This window comes from Oxyura jamaicensis, chromosome 1, assembly GCF_011077185.1.
Source record: "Oxyura jamaicensis isolate SHBP4307 breed ruddy duck chromosome 1, BPBGC_Ojam_1.0, whole genome shotgun sequence".
Taxonomy (NCBI): Eukaryota; Metazoa; Chordata; class Aves; order Anseriformes; family Anatidae; genus Oxyura; species Oxyura jamaicensis.
The window spans coordinates 198,273,694-198,298,741 of NC_048893.1; the positions used below are offsets into that span (position 1 = coordinate 198,273,694).

General features: G+C 40.5%; 1 protein-coding gene across 12 annotated transcripts in view; it reads right to left on the reverse strand.

The window, feature by feature from the left end:
- The window catches only part of DLG2 (discs large MAGUK scaffold protein 2), a 1,027,745-nt gene that overhangs the window by 879,047 nt on the left and 123,650 nt on the right, over positions 1-25,048 (reverse strand). For all 12 annotated transcript variants that reach the window (XM_035343381.1, XM_035343350.1, XM_035343376.1 and 9 more), the window contains exon 5: positions 5,518-5,616. In XM_035343381.1, the coding sequence (XP_035199272.1) occupies positions 5,518-5,616 (99 nt within the window). The remainder of the gene's footprint in view (positions 1-5,517; positions 5,617-25,048) is intronic.

Consider the following 25,048-nt stretch of genomic DNA (forward strand, 5'->3'; position numbering starts at 1 on the left):
TTTGTTAAAGTTTGTTCTTTTCTACTTGGTAGATTCAAGCTTATCTAGTAAGGTGTGAAACATTTCCATACATATAATTACCTAATGACTTGCCTATAAAATTTCATGTCATGCTAGAAATTGGCATATGGGAATATATTTTGAAATTGGTCTCTGAGGACATGATCTGTAAATGCCTCTACTTGAAGTAACTCCTCTGAGTCGATCTCAGGGAATTTATAATCCTATTTACCATCTATATGAAAAACAGAGGGTATGAACACATTGAGGTTATGTAAGCAACCCAACGTGTGTGTGTTTGGGAAAGATCAGGCTCCATAAGTGTACACAAAATTTTTCACCTGACCTCCTCCATTTTTGGCATTTAAATCCTGCACTGTCACCTTCTTCCATAAAATGCACCAAGTAGTATTTAACAGCACAGGATTTGCCTGTGCATTGTCCAACTTTACCACATTAAGCTGCAGCATCCCTGAAATATTGCCACCTACTGCCATCTCCAGAATCTCCTTTAGCTTCAGACAGATGAGATCCACACTTCTGGGGACATTGACCACAGCTCTACTCTTCCACGGGCTCATTTTAGTTGCCATGGCTCTTGGTTGCAGCTTCTAAGTCACATCCATCAATGACTACTCAAAGCCAGGCATGCACTATATGAAGAGTTGACTGACTTAGTGGATCTACAGAAATTCTCCTCAGAATGCAAGCCCTCATTTTCATTAGCACCCCATCCCTAACCCGAAAATCAAGTTTAGTGGCTCCATTTTCATCCTCCAAGTAGATACTTCTACTATTCATTTTATTTCCCCAAACATAAGATTTTCAAATCCTTGGCACAGCTTTCCTCTTCATAAGCAACAACTCCTTCTGCTCTAATTTCTGCAGGTCATATTGCTGCTTAGTTTTATTTTTTTTTCCTCTGCTCTTCCAGCCTTCATGTTATCTGTCCATATGATCACAATTGAAATCTACTATAGAAAGACTTGACCCAAAAAAAAAACAAGTTCAGAAGCAGCCATCTGGGGTGAAAAGAGATGGTTTATCGTTGCTTTTGTAGTTGATTTAGATAGCCAAAAATATCCTCTGATGACCTCTGACTCTCAGGAAGCCATAATATAGGAAGAATAACAACTATTCCCCACTGTGATAGCGGTGGCTCTGCGAACCACCATGTGAGAGCCACTTACCCAGATGACTGATTCCTTCTCCTGTAATTTTACCAAGGTGTCTATTTTTAAGTCATACAAAACCAAGCGATACAAGGTGAGTGGGTAAAATGTGATGGTCTTTACAATGCAGTAATTTAGACTGGACAGTTTAATGCTCCTTTCTGGCATTAAAAACTTTACTGTATCCAGATACTTCCACTTGGATAACCAAAGCATAGGGCTTAATTAGGCAGTTATATTTAGAAGCAGAGCCTGTAACATCCAGCTGAAAGAATATTTTGTAAAAACAAGCTTCTGTAAAATTTAATAGGAAGGATTCTATGATTTTTATATCTTTCATGACACCCCCTTTTAAACAATTTGTAAGTTATTTTGAAACCCAACTACTGGTGAGCAAAAACTGTATAGAGAAACTGATTCATTAAAGGAAGAAAAAAAAAAAAAAAAAAAGGCAAAATTGGCTTCATTATTATCTCCAATTCAAACAACGGAAATTAAGGGGGGGTGGGGGAAATATATAAGTCTCCAAGCTTTGGTGTGGACACTGAGAAAGGGGACATCTACCAGACTGTTAGCAAAGCATTAGGAATGTCAGCATTTTACAGAATTTACCCAGTGACTATTTAGAGCTCTATGCACCTACACAGAGAACACAAAAGCACACACATCCTCTCACAAACATGAAGAAAGATTTATTTACGCTTAATGTACCTTAAATTGTGTACTACAGAGTACTTGCTGATGGTACCAAATAGGCAGTCTTTCACATGGGGTTATGTTCTCTTTCTTGTTTTCAGGTCCTATATTGCACCCAAACAAGCTACAAATATTAAATACTTTCCTGATTACTTGTCTTCCAAGAGGGCAATCAATGTAGTTATGAAATTATGTCTCTGTGGTCAGAGCTCATTTATACCACTCGAGCCCCATTCCACTGAGGTTGCTGTGCATCACAACTGGTTAGTTAATAGGTCACCACTGGGATAAAAGTTATGTGAGTAATTATATGCTAGAAGGGAAAAACCCATGAGACAGCCTCTTTATTAGGACTGTTTCTGTGCTACACAGAAAATAAAAAAAATAAATAAAAAAATGAGAAACCTCTAATCTAGCAGATCCTGGATTTGTACTCAGGAGCTATACTACAAATGAAATGTCAGAATAAATCCTGCTTCAGCCATGAAAATAAGTTAATAGGAATTTCAGAAGGCGTGAAGTTTTGTATACCTCAGTTGCAGAGAATTTTAATGCAGCTCCCAGGCTGAACCAGAAGCCCATGAGTGCTGGTGTTAATTTAAAGATCAACAAATAAGCAATTCTGCCCCTCCCAACTGCAGCAGCCCTAACAGCAGAACTGCAACTGGCCTCAGGCCCATGAGAGACTCAGGCAGAAGCTTTTGTTATAGCTTTCCCTTCTCCTGTGCATGGCAAATTTCATTGCTATTTAGCACAATCACCATTGGAGTCCTGATCAGTTTCCCTAGCTTTCTCAACAGAAGTAAATATATAATTTGTTTTTCTGTGGGGTATCACAGACCTCACTACTCGGAGCCCTGTAGATGGTAAAAAGAGCACGGGGAGAAGGGGAGGCTGAACAGACAGTTACTATACTCCATCCCAAGCATTCTGCACCCACATGGCCACAGTGGCCCCAGGCTCAACAGATGCAGAGGATGTTTGTTTTCTGCTCTGCAGCTGTGGATGGGATCCTCTCTACCCCTGCCCCAAGCCTCAGAGGGAGCTCAGTGGGGCCACGGGGTGGTTGCCTGCCTTCCTCTACAGGAGCTGATACAATGCTAGAATTCCATAAGAAGTCAGGGTGGAAAGGACCTCAAGAGGTCTTCATTTCAACCTCCTGCTCAAATTGGAGGCAGAAGTGAGGTCACAGAACATTATTCAGGCTGTTATCCAGCCTGGTCTTCAAAATTCCCCATGGTGGAACCTATGCAACCTCTCTAATAGTCTCACACCAACATGCTCACCAGCCAACAGACCTATGAAAAGAGGGTGAGGCAAGCTGGGAACAGAATATGACTTGAAGGGTTGTAGGAAATGCACATTCATAATCTCAGGGTGTGGAGTAGAGGATGGGGAAGGGTTCTTGAGCCATTCTGCAGCTCTGAAAAGCCTGGGATAAACTAGCCTTTTGAAAGCTCTGCAGCCTTTCCTAATTTAAAATTTCTGCCTAGTGTTTTATGCATTTCTTATTTTCCATACAAAGCCATAAATGTTTTCTCTTGCTTCCCACAAATCCTTTATTCAGAATGAAACAGAAGTGGTTCAGTTATGAATGCTGCCCTGGCTTTATGTGGGCTGGGGTGCTCTGCAACAGAAACACAGTACTCAAGGGCAACACATCCTGAAATGGCTCTCAGCTCTCAAGATACATGGTGAATGAAAAGTTCATTTTAATTCTTGATCATTCTGCCTGGGGAAGTAAATCTAACACCCAATTGATCATCAGCAACTGAAAAGCGCTGGTGCATATGTTTAAACATGTAGCCGGTCCTAAATAGATACGTGTCACTGTCATAGTTGTGTGCTACTGACACTCAAGCACAGTCACTTGAAAAAGAAATCAGACAAAATGACTCTTCCAAATGAACTGACACAAAATGGTAAATTCCAAGGCATGAAAATAAAACATCTTGTATGTGCTGTCCCGTGGTACTGGGAACTGAAGAAAATACCACCCACAGCTATGAATTTCTTATTGTTTGGCAGTGGGCTTGCCAGTTTTTGGAGTTTATTCTCAGGTACACATTGTGCTGAAGAGATACAAACAGCATGAAAATGTAGTTTGTAGAATTGCTGACGGAGAAGCATTGAGTCCAGGAGTCCACAGCGTTGTGACTATAAGCAGAAAAAACAGTATATGGTTCAGATGGGCATTCATATTGGAAATGATAGGAAATTGGGCTGGGATCCAGGACATCTTGTGTTTTCTACAACATTTTCATGTAAGCAGTGTATTTAGTGCATATATCAAGCCCCTGATAATTCCTTGCTTTGTGGAAATAATTTCCTCCATAAATAGATGGGTAAAATCCAGCGAGTATACAAGTTCACACAATACAGATTCAATCTTTGGATCTGACAGATATTAATCATATTTTGCAATGGGGCCATCCACTTCAGCTTTATGCAGTGATGAGGGAGCATAAGCCCCATACCTGAACTGGTATATGCTCTACTTTCCTTTTCCCTACAAAGGTGATTGAGGACATTCAAAACTGCACAGAGTCAGGTTGTTAAAGGGATTTCGACCAAAAGATCCAGATCTGCTGATCTCACAAAGAATCGCACTTCAACTCCAAGTAAGTACCAGAGGATACAGTACAAAAGTTTTCTAATCATGTGGGAATACAGCAACAGAAGAAACTCAGAAAGTTATGCTAGACTATTAGTTCTTTAGAACTTGAAAAGTTAACAAACAGAGAAATTGATCCAGGAATGGAAGCAAAACCCATGGAAAAGACAAGGTAATAATCTGCAATTTTCCACTGTTATAAACAACATTCATTGAAGTCTACAAGGTATCACACAAGCATGCCAACTTGCTTAATGTCTGTTTTCTTTTCGTCATGTTTCCAGCTTACTAACTTTAAAAGAAAACTTAATAATTTTCTTTCACTTCCAAGAGAAAAAATACAGAATGACTTCAAGGCTGAAACTCTACATAATAATATCTAAGCCCAAGAGAATTTTTCCAGCCAAGTTGTGAACCTATGAAAATAATGGAGATACTATAATGAAACACAACTGCAGCACTGCAAACAGCAAGGCTGTTACAAAGAGAACTATAACTTACCTCTTTACCACAGCCATGAAGTCATATTGCTTCATGAATTATTCAAAGTAGTTTTATGGTCCGTATCATTAGACTGCCCATACAAAAAATCACCACTTTACTGACATATTCTTCCATTCTGACTCAAAGCCACAAAGAAACTACAAAATTCAGCAATAGACTGAAGAAAAACCACCTTGGATAAAATTTACTAACCATGCAAAATCTCAGAATTCAAAAATACACTGAAATGAAAGCACCTTGAGATCAGCAAACCTATAGAACCTTCACTGATATTAACATTTCTATGCATGGAATAAAAAATAAACAATCCTGCCTTGGACGGTATGAAATACACAGGGCCAATAACATACAAGAAAAAATTGCAGCCATTTGAATGTGCTAACATGCATGCAGTCAATAACGAGAAAAAAAAAAAAAAAAAAAAAAAAAAGACTGAAAGAGCTCAAATTCAATATATCCTACACAATTGACCTGCAACAAAACTCAGCTAAACAAATATTTCACATTCCATCATGAAATAGTGGACCCTACCTTTGTCTTCGTCTCTACTACATAATTTTCAAAAGTTTGTTTCTCCTTATTGTGTTCCCCACATTGTCCAGATCCTTCTGATCCATTGGAATCTGCAGCCTAAAGGGGATAAATAAATAAATAAATAAATAAATAAAGTAGCTGAGACGTGCATTATAATTTTGTTATACCTTAATGTAAGGATTAGCACGCACATACAAAAACATAGCCTGAATTCACATAAACTTCAAGTGGTTGATACATAAGATTTTCACCTTGATTTTTTGTCATGAAAAACGTCTGGGGTTTAATTCTCATCGTCGCACTCATGGAAGTCTGTGAAGGTCTTAATAGGATAAATTTAAAAGTGACGCTTATCATTATCTCTAGTTGACTTCAGAAGGCATTCAGGGTGCTCTGCAGCTCTCAGCATCACAACATCAAGATTAAGAAGGAAACCCGTGCCCTGCCACAAAGGCCCACAGATAGTAATGGGGTTCTCATCTGGAGTATCTGCAGGAATAGATTTCTTTACAACACCAGCTGCATTACTTGCTTTGTCTTCTCATTACTAATTCACGACATTCTCCTAAATGAAGTATTTTTGAAAGTGTTTCACACTTGTATAGTAGCCATATTTGCAAATCCTTAAAATGAAACTGCTGTGTTTTTTTTACCTTTCCTTCATTTACACAGATTACAATCTTACATCACGTACAGAAAACCATCAAGAAAACATAGTAATTTTCCAAAAAGTCTCTTTAATAGAAGCAAAAGTCTGTATTTGTTTTTTTCAATTTTCCTGCTGAAAATCCAATATGTTATCATAGATTTTACATTAAGACAATAAATATTACAAATGACTTCTCTGTTTACAATGTTCTGCCCTGCAAAAATGTGCTTGAAGAAGTAGGCATTGAATGAAACATGATGACTGCCACTGTCTCAAATCTCAGAAAATTTCTGGGCACTTTGCAAGAGCACGAACAGGAAAGCTGTGTGAATTCAAGCAGAGTACAGCCTCCTGAATCTATCAGCACTGAGCATCAAAGAGACTGTGAGTGATTTAGGTCCATCCTTTTTTCAGCCTGTTCACCAGGAGTGCAGTCAATTTTAACACAACAGGCAAGAAATTGTTAGCATTTTAAATAGAACAACCATTGCCAGTACAACTTCGAAAACAACAAGCCTCTGCCACAGAAACAGCCAAATCACATCCACATGTGCAAATGTTTTCTCCTCTGATACTAGATTGTTTATTTAGGGCTCCGTCCAGCAAAAGACTGAATGCTGGCCCCAACCCAGCAAACTACTTAGACACGTGCTTTTAACTTCGGTGCAACCAATGGCCTTGGGTTTGTGCTCCAGGCGAGCATGTGTTTAAATGCTGTATTGGATCAAGCCCAGCAGCTACATGGGGCTGAGCACACAAGACTCCATGCATGTCCTCTCATTTTTTAGCTTCTCTAACATGCCTGCAGTCATGGAGAAGCATTCCTTTGCCTTGTTTCTTATCACAGAAGGGCGTTGCATATCTTCCATCTGGAAGGGAGAACAAGGCAACGTGGCCAAAGTTATGAAGGAAAGCAAGGACCTGAACCCAGCATCTCTGAACATTGCTTTTTTTTTTTTTTTTTTTTTTTTTTCCCCCAAGAAAAGGAAAATTGGTGTTACAAGGAGTGAAGAAGCATGCATAAACATTTTCATTTTGTCTTGCTGAATACCTGACATGTTTTCCACTGTTATTATTTACAGGCAGCAATATAAGCTATGCAAATCAACATGTAACCTATTTCCTCTAATCATCAAGACCAGGCTCCTCCTGATCCTTATAGAAGCTAAGATTCTGCAAGTTCTCAAAGGGGGCTTGACAATTTCCAGCAGAAACTACAGACTGTAGAGTAATAGTTATCAAATGACTGCAGCTGCAAACTTGTATAAGGAACAAGTTTAGTTTGCTTATGTTTTACCTTTTTTTTTCTTCTCCCTCAAATTTGTCATCATTAGCTGAATCCAGTATTTTGAAAGAACAAAAAACAATGTCAAAAAATGCTGTGAAATGTCTCAATTGTTTTCCTTAGGGAAACAGGTCATGGATTAATTGTGAAGAACAGTAAACGAAGGACATTAGGAGGCTGCAACAGCTCAAGTAAAAGTAATAATAATAAATTTGGAACATCTCTCTGTTCCAGTGCTTTAAGGTTCAATACACATTAGCAAAATAATATCTGATTCCCAGACTTGAACGAAGCATACATTTGCAATTCATCTGACAACCAAAGTCATTTAGCTTTGTGTTTTGAAATAAACAGGACTGTATAACACAAGAGGCAAAAAGGATGCTTGTTGTATCCTGTATTAAGTTTATTAAAAACTAAGTGCTCTTGGATTTGAGTCTCTTCTTATTCTTGACACACACGTGGTCCTCCCTTCAGATGCTAACCAACAAGCCTACGCTCTCTAAACTTACATGAACACAGTACACACAAAAGTTGCCTGCTCATACAAAATAAGTATTTTAGCAACACCTCATTATTTCTGATATGTGGAGGTCACTATGAAAAGCAGAACTGGCACCCCCAGGGTGACACTATGAATGCAGGGCAGAAAAAGCACCACGCTTGTACCTCCTGGTAGGAGGTTCTGAAAATAATGACTTCAAGCTTGAATTAAAACTATTAGCAGAAGTCTACATTGTTTATCAGCACCTTGTATCTAGAAGGCTGGTATTTGGAAAATATCACAAACGAAAATATTATTTCCTCCAAGTCTGTCAGAACAAGACTTACAGACTTGGAGAAAAACAACAGAGAATAGATTTTACAAGTAAATGTTGCAAAAGAAGCTTAGAACTTCATTTGGTAACTTAGCTCACATGGCTGGTAACTATAAAACTTGCAGATCACACCAAAAGCACTCTCCAATTCTGTTTATAATTAATGCTAATCTATTTAGATTATAATTAACATGGACTATTTAGACTGTAATCTCTTCAGGGCAATGTCTCTCTCATTGTGCAAACTTACAGCATTATTTAAATGTTTATTAATAAAATAGTAATCACATTAGCTACCTTGTTAATTTTATCTAATTTTAACAGTGCTCAGCTAAGCTTTTCTGTGCTTATAACACATCTTTCCTGTAGCTTATCAGAACATGCACAATTGTCACAGTCAACTGTCAACAAAATTCTTGCTGATATTCTTTTTTTTTTTTTTTGTCAAAGTACACAGTTATGAATTATGAAAGACTTATTGCTGGTTCCACTTTCAGCAGGCAGCCTGTTCCAGTTCATGTCTGAGCCAGCAATCAACCAGAAGGAGCATCTGCCCTTGCAGGCAATTATGGCATGCTAGGTTTCTAAGAATTCCTACAGGAGGTCTTCCTATGGCAGCCAAGCTCTGCAATAGTGGATGAATTCTCCAGCCCATTATATGGCTCCAGAACTTATACTTAATATATCAATATGAGATATTTGTAACCATCCATGGTAGTTACCCTATATTTATGTCTAGGAACAAGGCCCGATTTTGGAAATGCATTGTTTGATTAATAAAAAAAAAAAAATAAATAAATAAAAATAAAAAAACTTATGCAAAAAATATTTTCTTGTTCCATGCTCTTGGATGTTGCTGCCATGATTTTGACTTTATTTGAACACACACCTGTACGGGATATTTCCTAGGGCACATATACCGTTTGTGGCTGGAAAAGGATGATTCAGCTTTGCAAATGACCAGGAGCACTGATGGGAGTGGGGGGGAGCTTCAGCCCATGAGCCAAAATAAATCTGCAGCTGCCTTAGGTTTCAGGGAGCTAATGCAGCTTCTCCTAGAGATGGAAGCTTAGGGAATGCTCTCATGCATGTGTTTAGAGAGAGAAATTCAAATCAGAAGCTGATCTGAGACCTATTTTGGCAGTTTGTATCAAGAATTGGTAGCTCTTCTCCAGTCCCATGAAAGCTCGTAGATAAATTACCAGCTTGCCCTGAATGATTTACACTAAGAGGAAAAGGGTATATATTTATATATATATATATATTTATATATATATATATATATTTATATTTAAAAAAAAAAAAAAAAGGAACTGGTAACTTGGTAACTTGTGAATGCCAATATCTGTCAGAAAATCTATCATCTTGGTAATCGAATGCTCCCAGGAATATAGAGTGCTGAGAGATACTGCTTTTATTTAATTAACTTTTATGAAAGTAAGCAGTTTGAAACAAATCATTAGAACATTTCAGAAGCTACACAGGGAAAGGAAAATACACCGTAACATATGCTGGAGTTATCCATTTTACAAGACACTGATGTAAATGAATTCATTTAGCAGCTAAGCTGGAGTAGGAAGCAACCTGAGCTGAACTGAGCTGCACAGCAGGACGCTGACACCAGCAAAGACCAGAGCCCACCTCGATGCCAGGTTGCAGCCAGCTCCACTTCCACTGTACTCAAGCTGTGTGCAAACTAAAGCTGGACACAGGTCAAGTTCATCCTTTGCATTGTGCCAGGAACAGTAGGAACACCTTCTGTGTCTGTGATCCAACCACCGAGGACTGCACCTCTTTGCTGTACCTAGGCAGGACTGACCACTCTCCTAAATGTACTCTGAGCATCTCACTTTTTGTTCTTGCTGCTTGCAAGACCACCCGAAAAAAAAGTTGTAGTGCTTGAACAGTTTGTGAGAAACAAAGCACCATTATGGGCTTGAACAGCTTTTCCTCCATGGGGAGGAAAAGTCCTAGAGACCATGAGATATGCTTTCCATTTTTCTGTACCTGCTAGTCCTATTTCTATTCCTCTTATAGTCCTTATTATAGGAAGAAGTGTCATTCAGCATTTTTTTTGGCAGAAATTAACTTTTACCCATATCACAGATGACTGAAAACTCAGACAATCTCAGAGCAGGCTATGCTAGAAACTAAAATCAGGAATGTAATCCTGCTGAAGCCAGGCAGAATTTCACTTGCTTCAGCTAGGCCTAAATTTCAGTCCAAAACTAGTATAGCAGAGCTCTCGTCTTGCCCACAAAATCCTTTAGGAAAGATGGTGTCTAACTGAATGTTTCTGAAGGCCTTCGCAAAAGCATGGTTCTGTATCCCCAGCTGAATGATTCCCTCATCATAAAGGGGTTTCTTTCTCTTTCCATGGCAGGACATCTGGTTCGCTGTTTGGAGATGTTCAGGTTTGTCCACATCCCATCGCCACAGCTCAGTCTTTACAGTCACCCCAGGTCAGGGTAATGTTGTACATTGCTGCTGGGTCTCATGGGCCAAACCCTGCAAGAATTTCACTGCAGTCCCTTAGGCCTCAGTCCTTCCAATATGACCAGTAAATGTGAAGGTGAAGTGGTGGAGTCAGTGTCCTTGGGGATGTTCAAGGAAAGGTTGGACATGGTGCTTAGGGACATGGTTTAGTGGGTGATACTGGTGGTAGGGAGATGGATGGACCAGGTGATCTTGGAGGTCTTTTCCAACCTTAATGATTCTAGGACTCTATGATTCTATGAATGGAGAAAAGGAAAACAAGCATTTGGGCATGAATGCTATCACACAAATCACACCACAAGTACTTGAAGTTTTTAATAAACATATATATTGAATTTGAAAGCAAGCATAAATATCACAATGATATTTATTTTCCCCTAGGATTTTTATGATTCAACTTTAGCTAGAATGGATTCAACCTTTCAGAAGATTTTATGACAGACTTAAAGAGTGTTAGAGCTCAGAAAAATTGCATGGCTGCCGGCATGTGTCGCAGAAAGGTCAGGCTCAGACTTCGTTCTCCCCACCCTCCTGCAAGTAAGCCTTGCTCTCAGAGTGCCTCTGGATGTCAGAATGCCACTAGTGAGCTTAGCATTTGCTTGTCCCCAGCACAGATTTGCCCACTGATCTACAGGCTGTCACCCAAGTCACTAAATACTCCATAGTCAATTTGGCTTGGCTAACACCTACCCTCGAACCCTAGATCCCTGATCATACATATCGTGTAATTACACAGTTGTGCTTGGACTCTGACCTGGGGCAAGACAACTGACTTTCCAGGAGATACTAGCTCATGCTTCAGCTTTTCTCCTCCCACAGTCACAGTTGAAGCTGGCTGGAGTCAGCTGGCTCCACAAACTCAAGCTTTGTGACCAGAAAACATACCCAGGAGCTTCACCTTTCAGGTCTAGGTTCCATCCCCAACGCCAGTCATGAAGAGATTTGTTTTCAGCTGGATTGCAAAACAAGCCACTTGTGCATCTCCTTTGCCAGGGAGTAGTGTGCCACTAAGGTGGCACAGTGGTGGGCTATGCCACTTGCAGTGGTTCTTGCAGCAGGGAGGGACCATGGCACTGTAAAGCCACCAGAGCTCTTGCAAAGATGAGCCATACCAGGGCTATTGCTCTCTGCCCACTGAGACCTGGCACACCAAATACAGGAGGCTGGAAGGATCTGCTGGCCTTCATGAATGTAGCAGAGAGGAAAACTGGGCAAAGAGAGTATTGCAAAGAGAGCGTTGCTGCAAGGCTGAAGGGATAGTGATGTACAGCCCAGCTGTATGAAAATGTTACTTAAAGCATGAGCCCAGATAGATGGGTTAGAGGTCTCAAAGACCCTGTAGTTCCGTGCCAGGCAGCAATCCACGTAAGGAATGGAGACGATTACCTTCTGTATGGCTGAGTTCTTATTCTGATAGACTGCTTATTCTGATCGACTGCTTTCCCAAACATTCTCTGCAGCAGCATTACCAAACACCATTGGGCAAATTCAGACTCTTCCAACCACAAGAATGAATGAGGTGAAAACTTTAAACAATTAATTGCACCTCCTTCAGCTCACTGGGATTCAGTCAGATCCTGACTCTCAGCGCTTCCCATTCCTTACCTTTCAGCCATTGCTCTGCACTTTGCTGGGCATAAAGAAGATGAAATATGAAGAGTGATTTGGGATATTAAAGATCTGTTTCTTTCAAATAAAGCAGAAGCTATTACTGAATTCTCCTGAAGGCTGGAGGAAAAGGACTAGAAAAATTAAAAGGCTGAACATAATTAATGAATGCTCATTTAGAAATGGCTATCATGCAACATCTTGGATGCTAGATTTACAGCTGAAGAGGGCAGGCTGTATGCAGAAATGGGCTGTGGAGTGAGCTCCATGTGCACTGTGGCAAGCTGGGCAAAGGATAAGGAGCTGTGGTTGCAGGGGCCTCCCTTCAAGTGCGGAGCAATGACACCTGCAAAAAGCCCCTCTGAGCAGAAAGGTTGGCTGCTGTAAGAATAACATGTTAAAGCATGTGGTTTAATTCCAGTTGTGCCCATCTGCATACATCTTATTCATTAGCTTCAGTGGAATCCCTCTGCATTTAAGCCCCTATAAGCGAGCACTGAAAATGCAAGCGGACCACAGCTGGAAGCAAATGCAAACACTTGCAAACAGAAAACAGAAAGTAAGTCATTAATTGTAACAGAAAACATGACTAATGGTTTTAAATTAAATAATATTTGCATGATATTTTAATTAGCAAGGATAATGTTTATTTTACTTACACAGAAGTAAAGTTCTGGATACATAAATTCCAACCTACATATTTCAGTTGCCATAACAACATGATACATTTATTCTCTTGTGTCATTTTGTATTGCATCAGTGCTGTGCTTTTTACAAAACCAAAAAGGAAAAAAAAAAAAAAAACTGCTTTGGTTGCTATGATAATACAATATTTTTAATCGTTCTCTTCACATTCAGATTTTCTTGAAACCAATATAACTTTCCCTCCAAAGATGTTCACTGCAAAGTATGGGAGTTTCACTACCAATTCTGGTGCTCAGCGCTGGGTTTGCCAGAATTCCCAAGGACATGTGTAGCCATTCTGCTCAGGCAGTGATCCTGCTATTTCAGTGGTCCCCCCTGGGGACTACTTCATGGTTTAGAGTTAAGATCATAGCAGGAGACCAGTAAAGTAACACCCTGAGATGGTGCATTTTCTCCTGAAAAACAGAAGCAAATTTAAGTAGGGCTAGGTTCTTCAGAAAGGTGCATAGTCAGATTTTGGGCAGCAGTGGCAGCAAACAGCTGCAGGGGTGCAAAGCTGTAGGGGTGCAAAGCACATAAGTAAATGACTGCAGCACTCTCCAGGCCAGGAGGATATTTCAGAGCAGTTTCTACATTTCATACACATTTGGGTAGTGTGCGATGAGCTAGGCTTTGCTTTTAACCAGGAACAGAACTGATTCTTAAACTCTTGGGGCCTCTGAGGAGATGACCCAATTTTTTCTATAAATCAAGGCAACCAAATGATACAATGATGGAAGGAGCAGAGAGGATTAGGGTGGCTTTTCTCCTCCCCACCTTCAGCTAGCTGTGCAGTGTAGCAGAGCCTGCAGTTGCTTGTTCACCTTTCCCAGCTCTGCACCCTCACAAAAGGACCCATTCAATTAAATTGCAATTACCTAACTGCTGATGCTGCATTTCTTGCTGGTTCCCTGTAGCAAGTGTAATGAGAGAGACTGTATTAATTAATAACAATTATATTACAGTGCAAGATGAGGAACTGCTTGGCAACCATTGTTCCGTACAGATGGTGTGGAGATCTCAGAGATAATGGGACATTTATGAATGTAAGGTTAGAGCTTTTGATGGAAAAGAGCTAGTGCAATGGCTCTTGTGGACTGCCTTGGCCTTTGGGGGCAGCTCTTCACTTAATGCTAACTATGATCGCTGCCACTTCAGCAAGGAGAGCTCTGACAATTGCTTTCAGAGAACTGTCTCCTTAGTTCTCAGAAGCGAGAATGTGCATGTGTGCTACCACTCACAGTTTAGGACAAGCTCCATCACAATATTTTGCTATGACAGGCAGCTTCTCTCTTTTTGTTTTGGAGATTTTTTTTAGTAGATCATACTATTCTTCCTTATAAGAAGTATATATATATGAGTAAGAAAAAAATGCGCGTAGTAGAATTAGAACAACCCCAAATGAGAGGAACACCCAACAATGCTAGGTACTGCATGATAACCTGGTAGGAAGTGTATTTGAATAGAAAGTCACTCAGCTAATGTGATTGAATTCTGATTTATCTCACGATGCACCGCAGGTCCATAGCAAATTCAAGGATAGAAACAAGTCTCCTGTCTCCACCACTGGCCCACACAGTCTCTTTGTGTTTACACACATATCCAGAGAAATTATAGAGGAGGAAACTACTCACATTTTGCTTGAAATGAACTGAAACTCATTTTGTGTCTGTTCTTGCCAGAAATTTAAGACAGTCTACTCAATAGCAGTAATAAAACCAGCCTCATTTTGAGAACAGGACCAATATGTCACAAAGTGACACTTAGGAAAACCAGAGGTGTTTTACACTAATGCAAGGATATAAAGCCAGTATCAAAGACAAGGAAAAAAAAAAAAAATAACCACAAAATCAAAACTCTGGGGAATATTGTAATGACTTTTACTTCTTGAGATAGTTTTGCCTGAAGCATCCTGAACCTCAGGATGCAGAGTATTTGTTTTGGCCATAGCCATAGGGAGGGGAAGTAAGCAATGGCTGTCTTTACGTTGGCAGGCTGCCTTGCCAAGTCATGGCTTCTGAGCTGCACAATCATATATACTCGTGCTGACATGCAAAAATACTGCGGCTAAACAAAACCTTCAGCAAAACAGAGTGCCATTTCTCTTCATTCAGCATCTCTCCTACAGAGCATTGCAAAATGCTTTGCACTGAGATATATATAAGAGGAAAAGAACTCAAAAGGTAAGTTAAGTGGAATGACTCAGGTCATTAAACTGTAGAATACATCATCATGCTCCCTAAATGCTGATAAACAGCTGATGATATAAAGTGAAAGGAAAAACAAACATTCCCTAGATACTTATCAGGAGGTTGGGGGCCCATGGAGTTGCCAGACAATTTCTTTTGGGACAACTTTTACAAATTAGATACTGAGTAAGAATCTGTCACTGCTTAATGGAGAGATGGCATAAACCTGTGCTTTCATACGAGGTCTCCAAGAACTATTAACACTAGCCACTGACCAAGGTTATTACAAAGCTATGCACCATGTGGGGTTTTCAGCTTCCATGAGCTTGTGGTTGTAGAAGTGCAGATGTGTAAGAGCATCTGTAAGTGCACTAAACAAACATCACTGGAAACTGCATCAGGATAACAGGAGCAAATAACTCATGTAGAGGCAGTGCTGAGGAAGTCCCCAGGTGTCCATATTGCTCAGGCATGTCTCTCTCCCTTGGGTTTCTACAAGGACCAGGAACCCTCCCCAGCTGTCAGCTAAAGATGATATTTCTTTAATTCTACTTTACTAAAGCTGATATATCTTTACTTGAGAAACAGTGCCCTTGTCAGGAGGCACTGACACTAAGGTCCAGATGACACTATCAGAAGAGTAGCCTGGATGAGGCAATAAATTCAGTCTCATAAGGACTGTCACTGACTCTGCAACACTTCACACTAAAACTGACTGCACCTTATGCATTTGAAATGTGTCTAGGCAGCCTAGATGTGTCTTTCTTTTCTTTGTTGGGTTGTGCATATCACCAACTGACTGACTCAGGTGTAGGTGTACATATGGGCTTGGAGGAATGCTAGATGAAAAGCTTATCTGAAAATATTTTCAGTGTTGGTGAACATCTTCCTGAAACATCCTCAATCATCTTTATGTAGTAGTTAAATTGCAGGGAATAAAAAGACCTTTTCGGAGAGAAGGAATTAGCAGGGATCATGCAGGGAAGCAGTTTGAGGCCTTTAAAAGGGACGGAGAGACAATAGCACAGAATGGCACCTCTGCAACCCCACTTCTCATTAGCAGGGGCTCAAATTCCAATTCTGGTTGCATTAAGAAGCCTTGGAAAAACCTTGATATTTGTTAATGCCAACAGCTTTTATACATTTATACATTTAGCCCATTCTTTAAAACATATTGTGTTAACATCAGGTCAACTTCACATTTCACTAGCTTGTACCGAAAGTTGAAGTTAAGCAAGTTCATCTTCTTGATAGATGTTTCTGCAGCACTTAGTAAAACAGGGTTCACGAGAGGTGCCCCTACGAGCCACAGTCAATTCTAGTAGTGCACTTTTCAAAGCTACTGGTGAAAACACACTTTCTACTGTTAAGACAAATATCTGCAGAGATGCCATTTCACAGTTTGGAAGCATCATGCTACCTGTTTTCCTGGATGTGGTTCACTGGGAACCTTCTTCCATATCTTTGCTATCAGCAACCTGCTCATAATTACAACGATAATCCAAGCCTTTACCAGCTTTTGTCTGGGATGCACTGTTAGGCTGGGCATGAAGTCTCTTGTTTTTCCAAGAAAAGTAAGCTGCATCCCTCTGCTCAGCATTGATCAAGGATGTCAGACCAGTCCTCCCTTCCCTGTGATGGCTCTCCACAGACCAAGAGCATCAGCACAAGGAGCTTTTGGTCTTTGTCCAGGGGTCACCACAAGCTGCAAGTGAAAAGCAATATCTGACAAGTCTAATTCTCAAAAGTAACCGAATTGTTCGCTGTGAGCACAAAGATATGCGTGTGCCAGGCATATTACCTAGGTGGGAACAAAAGCAAGGAAGCCAACTATGAAATATAGATTCACTGAGTTAAGAAACAGCATTAAGTATAAATGTAACTGCAGAAAATTGGCTGTTTCAAGCAACACCATACTCAGCATCCTGCATACTGAAAGCTCCAGTTACAGGTTTGCTGCTGACCCAGCAAAGATACTGCTGGGTATCCTGGGAGCATCTACTGTCAAAAAAAAGTAAAAGATATCTCAAAAAAAAAAAAAAAAAAAAGGAAAAAGAATACTGATTACATAAGTGGAGGCATATGTTTTTCATGAATCTTCCTACTCCTTAGGAAGAGACAAAGCTGTCTGTTTTGTAACCTCAGTTTTTCTACAAACTGCCACGACACCACAAAATGTGTGAGAAGACACCAGTCTGACGTAAGGAATGACCTGAAATCACACAGCAGATCCTTTCTTGCTGTAATTAGCAAATTTGAAAATACACAGATTGAACTTATTTTAGTAGCTCGTCAAAACAATAATAATTAATGTTTCCACAGAGTTTCAAAAGCCATTTTCTGAGAAAGTGGCCTTCAGATCCACTATGTCAGTTACTCCTGATATAACCTTTTTCAGGTTGTACAGCTGGTGTCTCTTCTCGGAAAGCTTTTAGGGCAGATACCTTGACTACCTGAAAGTGCTGAGCTACAAAAATAAAATACAGTGAAAGGTACAGCATTTCAGAAATTCAGGTATTCTCCCCCATACTCGTGCAAATAAATGGAATGCCTGGAAAACCTTCACAATTTTGGTTTGTCCTTTCAGCAGAGAAATGTTACATAGCTGCAAAAACGGACTGAAAATACTAATGGGATTATAACTATATAGTAGGAAGGCTGACCTCCTGACAGAAAAGCAGAAGGATATGGATCAGCCAAGCAGTCTGGAGTGCTGAAATCATGCACATAGAACATGCACATAGTGGGTTTGACCATTTTTCCTCATCATTGCTGTTCACGTCTTGCAGGCTGATGAAAGAATGAGATTCAGCTAACCTGATACTCTTCAAATATCCCATATTTTAAAGTATATTAAACATTTGGTTTCAAAATTCATCTGTAAAACCAGTTTTCTGGATTTGGGGAATCAGCACCTCACACAGAGGTGAGGCTGCAGATTTTTAGCCACAGATTACATCTCCTTTGTGCTAGCACATGGAGGTTCTGCTCCATCAAACTTTCAATTTCCCTACAAGATGACAGAAGCTGGATAAACATGAGCAAACAGTGGGATAATATTGATCAACAAAAGGAGAATGTCATAAAAGTAATGATTGCTATGGCAGCAACCGCCTCCCTTGTGGGACAAAGGCCAGTTTTAAAGATGAAATGAGACAGTCTTGCAGCTCCCTCTGAAGAATGGCAACACCAGGAAAGTCCCTCATTGAAAATATCATGAAAAGCTGAGGAAACAGGTGGAGGTAGATCGCAAAATAAGGTATGAGAGAAGACATGCAGAGGGAAGACAGGCCATGTCAAGCCTTAAAATTAAGATAAATAGAGTGGTTTTTATATGGTGAAAATGTGAAAGTCAACAAAGGCTTGCAACAACAAGAAGCTGGTTATTTGGTTAGAGAAATAAACCTAGAAAGTGATTTCCATACAAGGCTGTTAGGATGGGTAAATGGACTGAGACTGCATAGGAGAAAGAATTTTTTTCCTAAAACCCCTTTTCAGCAAGGGGGAGAATGGCTGAGTGAAATTCACCTCTTCTCAGAACACGAAGATCTAGCCAAAAGCTTTGTTCATAATCCACCTAAATGTTATAATGGAAAATAGGCTCGTTGTGCTTGTCCTCTAAACCAGGGGCAGTGGTTATCATAACCTGTAACAGACTGAAGTGGTGCAGGTGACAGTTAAACACAGTCAAATGTATGAACCGTCCAAGCTGAAAATGCATAAAGTCCTGTGGTTCTAGTCATGTAATTTGTAACTGTATTACACACATAAAATGTGAAGAAAAATGTGATTTTAGAGTTGACAATTTCCCTTTCATTTCTCAGTTTGTTGCCTTTGGGATTGTATTTATTATTTGTGAAAACCTGCAAGTACCTGTCCCAGTTTATAAAAATCTAAACAAAGCAGGAAGGATATTTTCTCTTATATATACATATTTGTCTTACTGAGCCGAAATATACGCACCTATCCAAGAAATCACTCTCAGGGTGATCTTTATATGATCCAGAAGTCTTGGGGTGATATCCTGCTTTATTCTTGGGAACTATTGAAGAAGCATTTTAATAAAGAAGTATTGGTAGATTGCAGAAATATATAATGGGCTCTTAAACCTCTCCGTAGAGACCTGTGTCCTTTGCACATGGAGGGCAGTGAATTCTCTTGCTTAGTTGCTCAGATTGGTGAATGATCGGAGTTAATAAACCTGTAAGTGAGACAAATTGTTCTGAAATATTTTTAGAGTGAAACTTAACTAGTGTAGAGTCATCTCTGAATATCAATTTTACAGAACCCTTACAGTTTTACAGGGCAACGAACTATATTTTTAAGAGTTGATGCATTTGTTTTTGCAGGTGGTAAAAATATAACTTCTCAGAATCTTATTAGAAACAATGAATTATATCACATATACTTTGGAGGAGCTGCTAGCTTGTAGTAGAAACCTGTTGGGACATTCTGAATTTTTTAAGTAGGTAATTCTTTCAGAAGATTACTCTGGTATGACAACAGCCCTTGTTAAAATATAATGTGTTTTGGAAAAGAAGGTATAATATGTTAAAATTGCAAGTGCTTTTTACTAGGTGATATTTTCATGTATCTTTGACAACTAGATCTGCCATTCTTGACCTTGATACACAGAAGTGGTATTTACTCAATACTCTGATCTCAAAGCTTATTATAATGGAGACCCATTGTTTAATTAAAAGTGGCTAATGCTGTACTCTGGTTAATATTCAGGCACATTTTCATTGGGGAAAATTATTGGTTTTGGTCCCTAGCAGCTGTTCTGGCCTGCACCCAACCCTTTGCAGATGTAACAACAAACCCTAGATCAGAAAACTGCCTAGAGGTTGTTTGATAGGCATATTATATAAATATGGACACAAAAAAAAAATAATGAAAACAAACAAACATGCTGTGGTGGATGGGACTCTCACCATTGCTCATCTGGCTGAGTGTGCTTAATGCCAAGATCCCAGTTCTACTCTCCCTCCCACCAGTGTCAATAGGAAACAATTATTAAATTGTTCCCTGTCAGAAAGGAGCTAAAAGACCAGTGACTCCTCTAAACTTTCATGCAAGTCACAATGTGTTGGTGATGTTAAAATAAAAGTGAGAGGCAACAAAGGAAAGGCTTGGAATGTGAGCATGTCTAAATACCTAAGGACAAGCTGATGGCAAAAGCAGAATCATGTCTGAGACTCGCCACAGGGAACAGAAATTGTCTGTTTAGGGAATGGTATGACATACTCTACTGTGCTTACATGGCAAGGTTTTAGTAGTGGGGGGCTGCAGGGGTGGCCTCTGTGAGCAGAGCCCAGCAGCTGCCCCACGTCAGCTCAGAGCCAGCTCCAGATGGCTCCAAAAGGGACCCTCCACTGGCCAGAGCTGAGCCATGAGCGACGCTGGGTGGGCCTCTGGGAGACCAGGGTTAAGGAAGGAAAAATCTGCTGTGCTACAGCAGCTGGGAGAGAGGGGTGAGAACTGGGAGAGACACAGCCCTGCAGCCCTCAAGGGCAGTGCAGCAGGAGGGCAGGAGGTGCTCCAGGCAAGCAGCACAAGTTCCCCTGCGGCCCGTGGAGAGGCCCCTAGTGGAGCTGGCTGTCCCCCTGCAGCCCATGGGTCCCACATTGAGCAGATCTCCACGCTGCAGCCCATGGAGGAGCCCCCGGTGGAGCAGGTGGATGTGGCCTGGAGGAGGCTGCAGAGGCTGGAAAGGGGTAGATGGAGGGAAGGTGGTTTTAGTTTGCTTTCAATTCTCACTGCTCTAGTGTGCCAGTGATAGGCAATAAATTACATTAATCTACCTTATGCTGAGTCTGTTTTGCCCATGATGGTAACTGTTAAGTGTCCTTATCTCAACCCATGAGCTTTTTTCATCATATTTTCTCCCCCTGTTATGTTGAGGAGAGAGTCTGAGAAAACATCTTGGTGGTGCTGAGCTCCCCGTTGTTGTTAAACTATTAAATATTCAGGTGGCCTTACTCGCAGCATCATGCCTTCATCTGAAAACTTTCCTTCTATAGGAATCTGGGATAAAAAGGCCAGAATGCCATACTGTGTTGCGTCTGTCTGGGATGGAGTCACCTTTCCCTGCAGCAGCCCACACAGTGCTGTGCTCTGCACTCGTAGCTGGAACAGCACTGGTATCACTCCAGTGTTGTGTCTATTGCTGCATAGTGCTGGCACAGCATCAGGACTCCCTCCAAGCCCCCAAGAACCAGCAGGCTGAGGGTGGGCAATTGATGGGGAGGGGACATCACCAGGGCAGCTGACCTAAACCAACCAAAGGGATATTCCCTAACACCTGATGTCTCACTCAGCAATAAAAGGGGGGCTCTTGTGGGGAAGGGCGGTCCTCTTGAACAACCAGTACGCGTTTTGAGGCCTTGCTTCCCAGGACGTGGCCAAACATCGCTCGTTGATGGGAAGTAGAGAATAACTTTTTTTCCTTTCTCTCTGTGCTTCCGCGCGGCCTTGTTGTTTCTTTTGTTTCTTTTTCTCCCCATTCCCTTTTCCTTTAATTAAATCATTCTCATCTCAAACCTTGAGCTCTTTGTGTTGTCTTTTCTCCCCCTTCCTCTTTGAGAAGGGGAGGAGTGAGAGAGTGATTGTGGTGTTCAGCTGCCCACTCGAGCAAAACCACCACAAATACACAGGAGCATTTCTGTCCACAGGATGACACTGTTTTGCATGCATACAACTTCTGGGTTTGAAATGGAAACATTGGCCTGATCACATTAAAACACACTCAGAAGCAACTCTAAAATGACATTTAACAGACGCGTTGGCACTCAAGTTATTGACAAGCTACAGAACAAATAACAAATTTATAAATAGAGATACCCAGTATGGGTAAGACATTTAGCTGCAACTAATCATAAATAAAGTTTTAATAACACAGTGACTTTGCAGTTATCCATATCTAAACATTAGCCAAACTATTTTAAAAAGGCAAGTGTATAAAAAAATGTCTGCAAGTAAACCATACCTTCTTATTAATGCACAGAAAATAAAATTGCCAAATTATTGTTTATAATAACCCTGTGAAGCCAAGCTCCAACATTGTTTTTAAACAATTATCTAGTTACATGTGTTACACATTCTTGGGAGCAGAAGGTACACAGCTGCAGGAAAATATGAACCAAAATGTCACCTATACTGTACCCCTTAAAAAGACTACTGCCTTCTTGACGGAGAGCTCAGTGCCTAACAGAATTACATGGGAATTGGCTCTGGTACAAAATCAACCCACAGACACAAACTGCGTTTGATCAGATAAATGTATACAGTAGGAGCTAAATCTAGTGAAGAAACAGACACATAAAACTGAATGTTTTGAACCCTTCTAATGAAACATTATGGTTGATCATACCTAATGACTCTTGCATATTAAGTATCACTTAAACTGAATCAGATTTGGCTCCTGGGAGTAAACCAAGCCATACAAATTAAGCTGTACCCAGTTACAAAGTAAGAAAACAAACAAAAATCCAGAGAAGAGACTGTTTTTTTTTTTTTTTTTTATATGCACATATTAGAAGGGTCTTGCAGCTCCAAGTGCTTTAGACAAGCTGATAGTGTGAAACAGATTAATGATTTGATAATTGCACCAGGCAGAAGATTTTTAAGTAAGGGTTTTACTACTGGAACTTTTAACGAGCCGACACTTAAAGGACAGAGAAGTAATTACGATGTTTATAATAGCTGGGTACAAGGATAGCAGGCATTCCTGAAGCAGGCAGGAACAGGAGGATTCATTTTGCATGCTGCAATTGGCTGTCTTTGCAAAACAAGCCTCTAAACATAAGAAATGCACGGAGCAAGAATTAAATGAAGAGCTGGAATCTTTGGGGACCATCTCAAAGCAATGATATCACACTGCGCTGAATTTAGATGGTGCATGTGAGATCAGTGTGTGATGACCAAACTTGCACAGTAATTGCAGATGATTGTAGTTCAATATGCTGAAAGTATCTGCACCATATGCCCTGTAAGTAAGCAGTCTTTCCATACCACAGTACAGGGACAAGCAGACCTTCAGCTACCACATTTATATGTAAGAGTGGCAACCAACCGTTCTTTTCCTTTACCACCATTTTCCTCCTGAATAAAGGTCAAAACACTGCTGACCAGAAATCAGTAGCATTGGACTCCAAACAGAGGTTAAAAAAAGGGTAAATTTATGTCTTATAATGAGCCTTTGGAGCTGAGCACAAGCCTGTAGCTTCAAGCAGTATTACTATTATCATAGCTAAAGAGCAATTCAATTTTTGTTTTACCAGATGGATACCTCCATCTAGGTACTTTTATGTTCTCCATTATTGCATTTTCTGAGCATCTCACAGCTTTAATTGTATCTACCTACACAACATTTAAGTGAAAGGCATCCTTTACCTAGTGACTGCTCAGTGCAATGTGGAGTGTCCTGGGAGGGAAGAAGACTTCTTCGCAGGCAAGTGACCATTCACTAAGCAGAGGAGCTGGGCTTATCCCTGCAAACTCAGTCTCAGGGACTAGCAACCTGTTGATCCCAGCTGCACAGCTGCAAAGCTTTGACAGCAGAGATGCAAGTGTCTTTCCCAGCCTTATCTGCAACTGGGTAGGCCAAAAGCACTCTTCTGAGCAGTGGAAGGCCTCAGTTTAATCCACATCCAGATGAATCCCTATCTCACATTTCCTAGGGGTGAAATCAGTCCTCTCTCCAAAGGTGACAACTTAAAGAGCCCATATTTCAAGAAAACCCTTTCAAGCTGTGAATGCTGGTCTTATAGCGCTTGGTCCAATGAAGTAATGAAGCTCTTTGGCAGCATCCAAATTGCAAACAAACCCCGTCTTCATGATTTTCAGCTGCAGATTGGGCACATCCCCAGTCAGCATGCTAGCTGTGGTGAATACTGTGCTGAATGTTTATAAAATAAGGTAATGCTGAGTTTCCCAGCACTGAACAGTTTCTGTGCTTCTAGTCCAAACAAATTAAGATTAGACTTGCAAAATAGCTAAAGCACCCATTATACATGCTTGCCCTTTTTTTAATCTTCCCTGAGCATCTGCTCCTGGCCCCTGCTACATGGGCAATATAATTGTTCATTTGGCTTAAGCCAATGTGGGTGTCTTACTACTGTGACTTGAAATGACTGAGTTTAAAAGTGGCGGAGATCCACAGAGCTCTGGAGGCACATAGCCTTCATAGTGCCAGCTCTCCACAGCCATCTTCTCAAGGTAGCTACCTGGCATTTGGTTGTTTCCTAAAGGAGCTTGTCTGAGCTGTACCAGTCAGCCCAATGCCTAATCACTGTCAGCATCCACAGACAACCTGTTCAATTAGGTGATCTCAGAACACACTTTGCTGTGTGCCACCAACCCTTCTGCTGAATGTGGCTTATGCTGGCACTAGCATTCCTTTAAACACAGTTTGAGAGGAATGAAAATAAAGCTCCTATGATAGTGCCCAATGTACTAGGCATTTCGAGTAGGTATATTACTCTTTTCTGTTGAATTCGGCTACTTATAGGTTTGGATATATAGGGTGGTGAAGGGCTGAGAGAAAAAACAGGAAGGGCTTTGTATCTATGACTCTTTAATACTGGTCTTTGGGTACTTGCAAGGTATGGAGGATTCCATCCTTGTGTATGCCAGAGAAAGGTAATATGCTATGATTAAACACTCCTCAGAGTAAAACCAAAGAGACCTCTTCCCAGGTAATCTCTTTAACCTCTAGGCTATAAAGGCAGTGTCAGTGTTCTGTCCCACTAAATATTGGATTATACCACATACATTGGAAACACCACAAGAAAAAGCA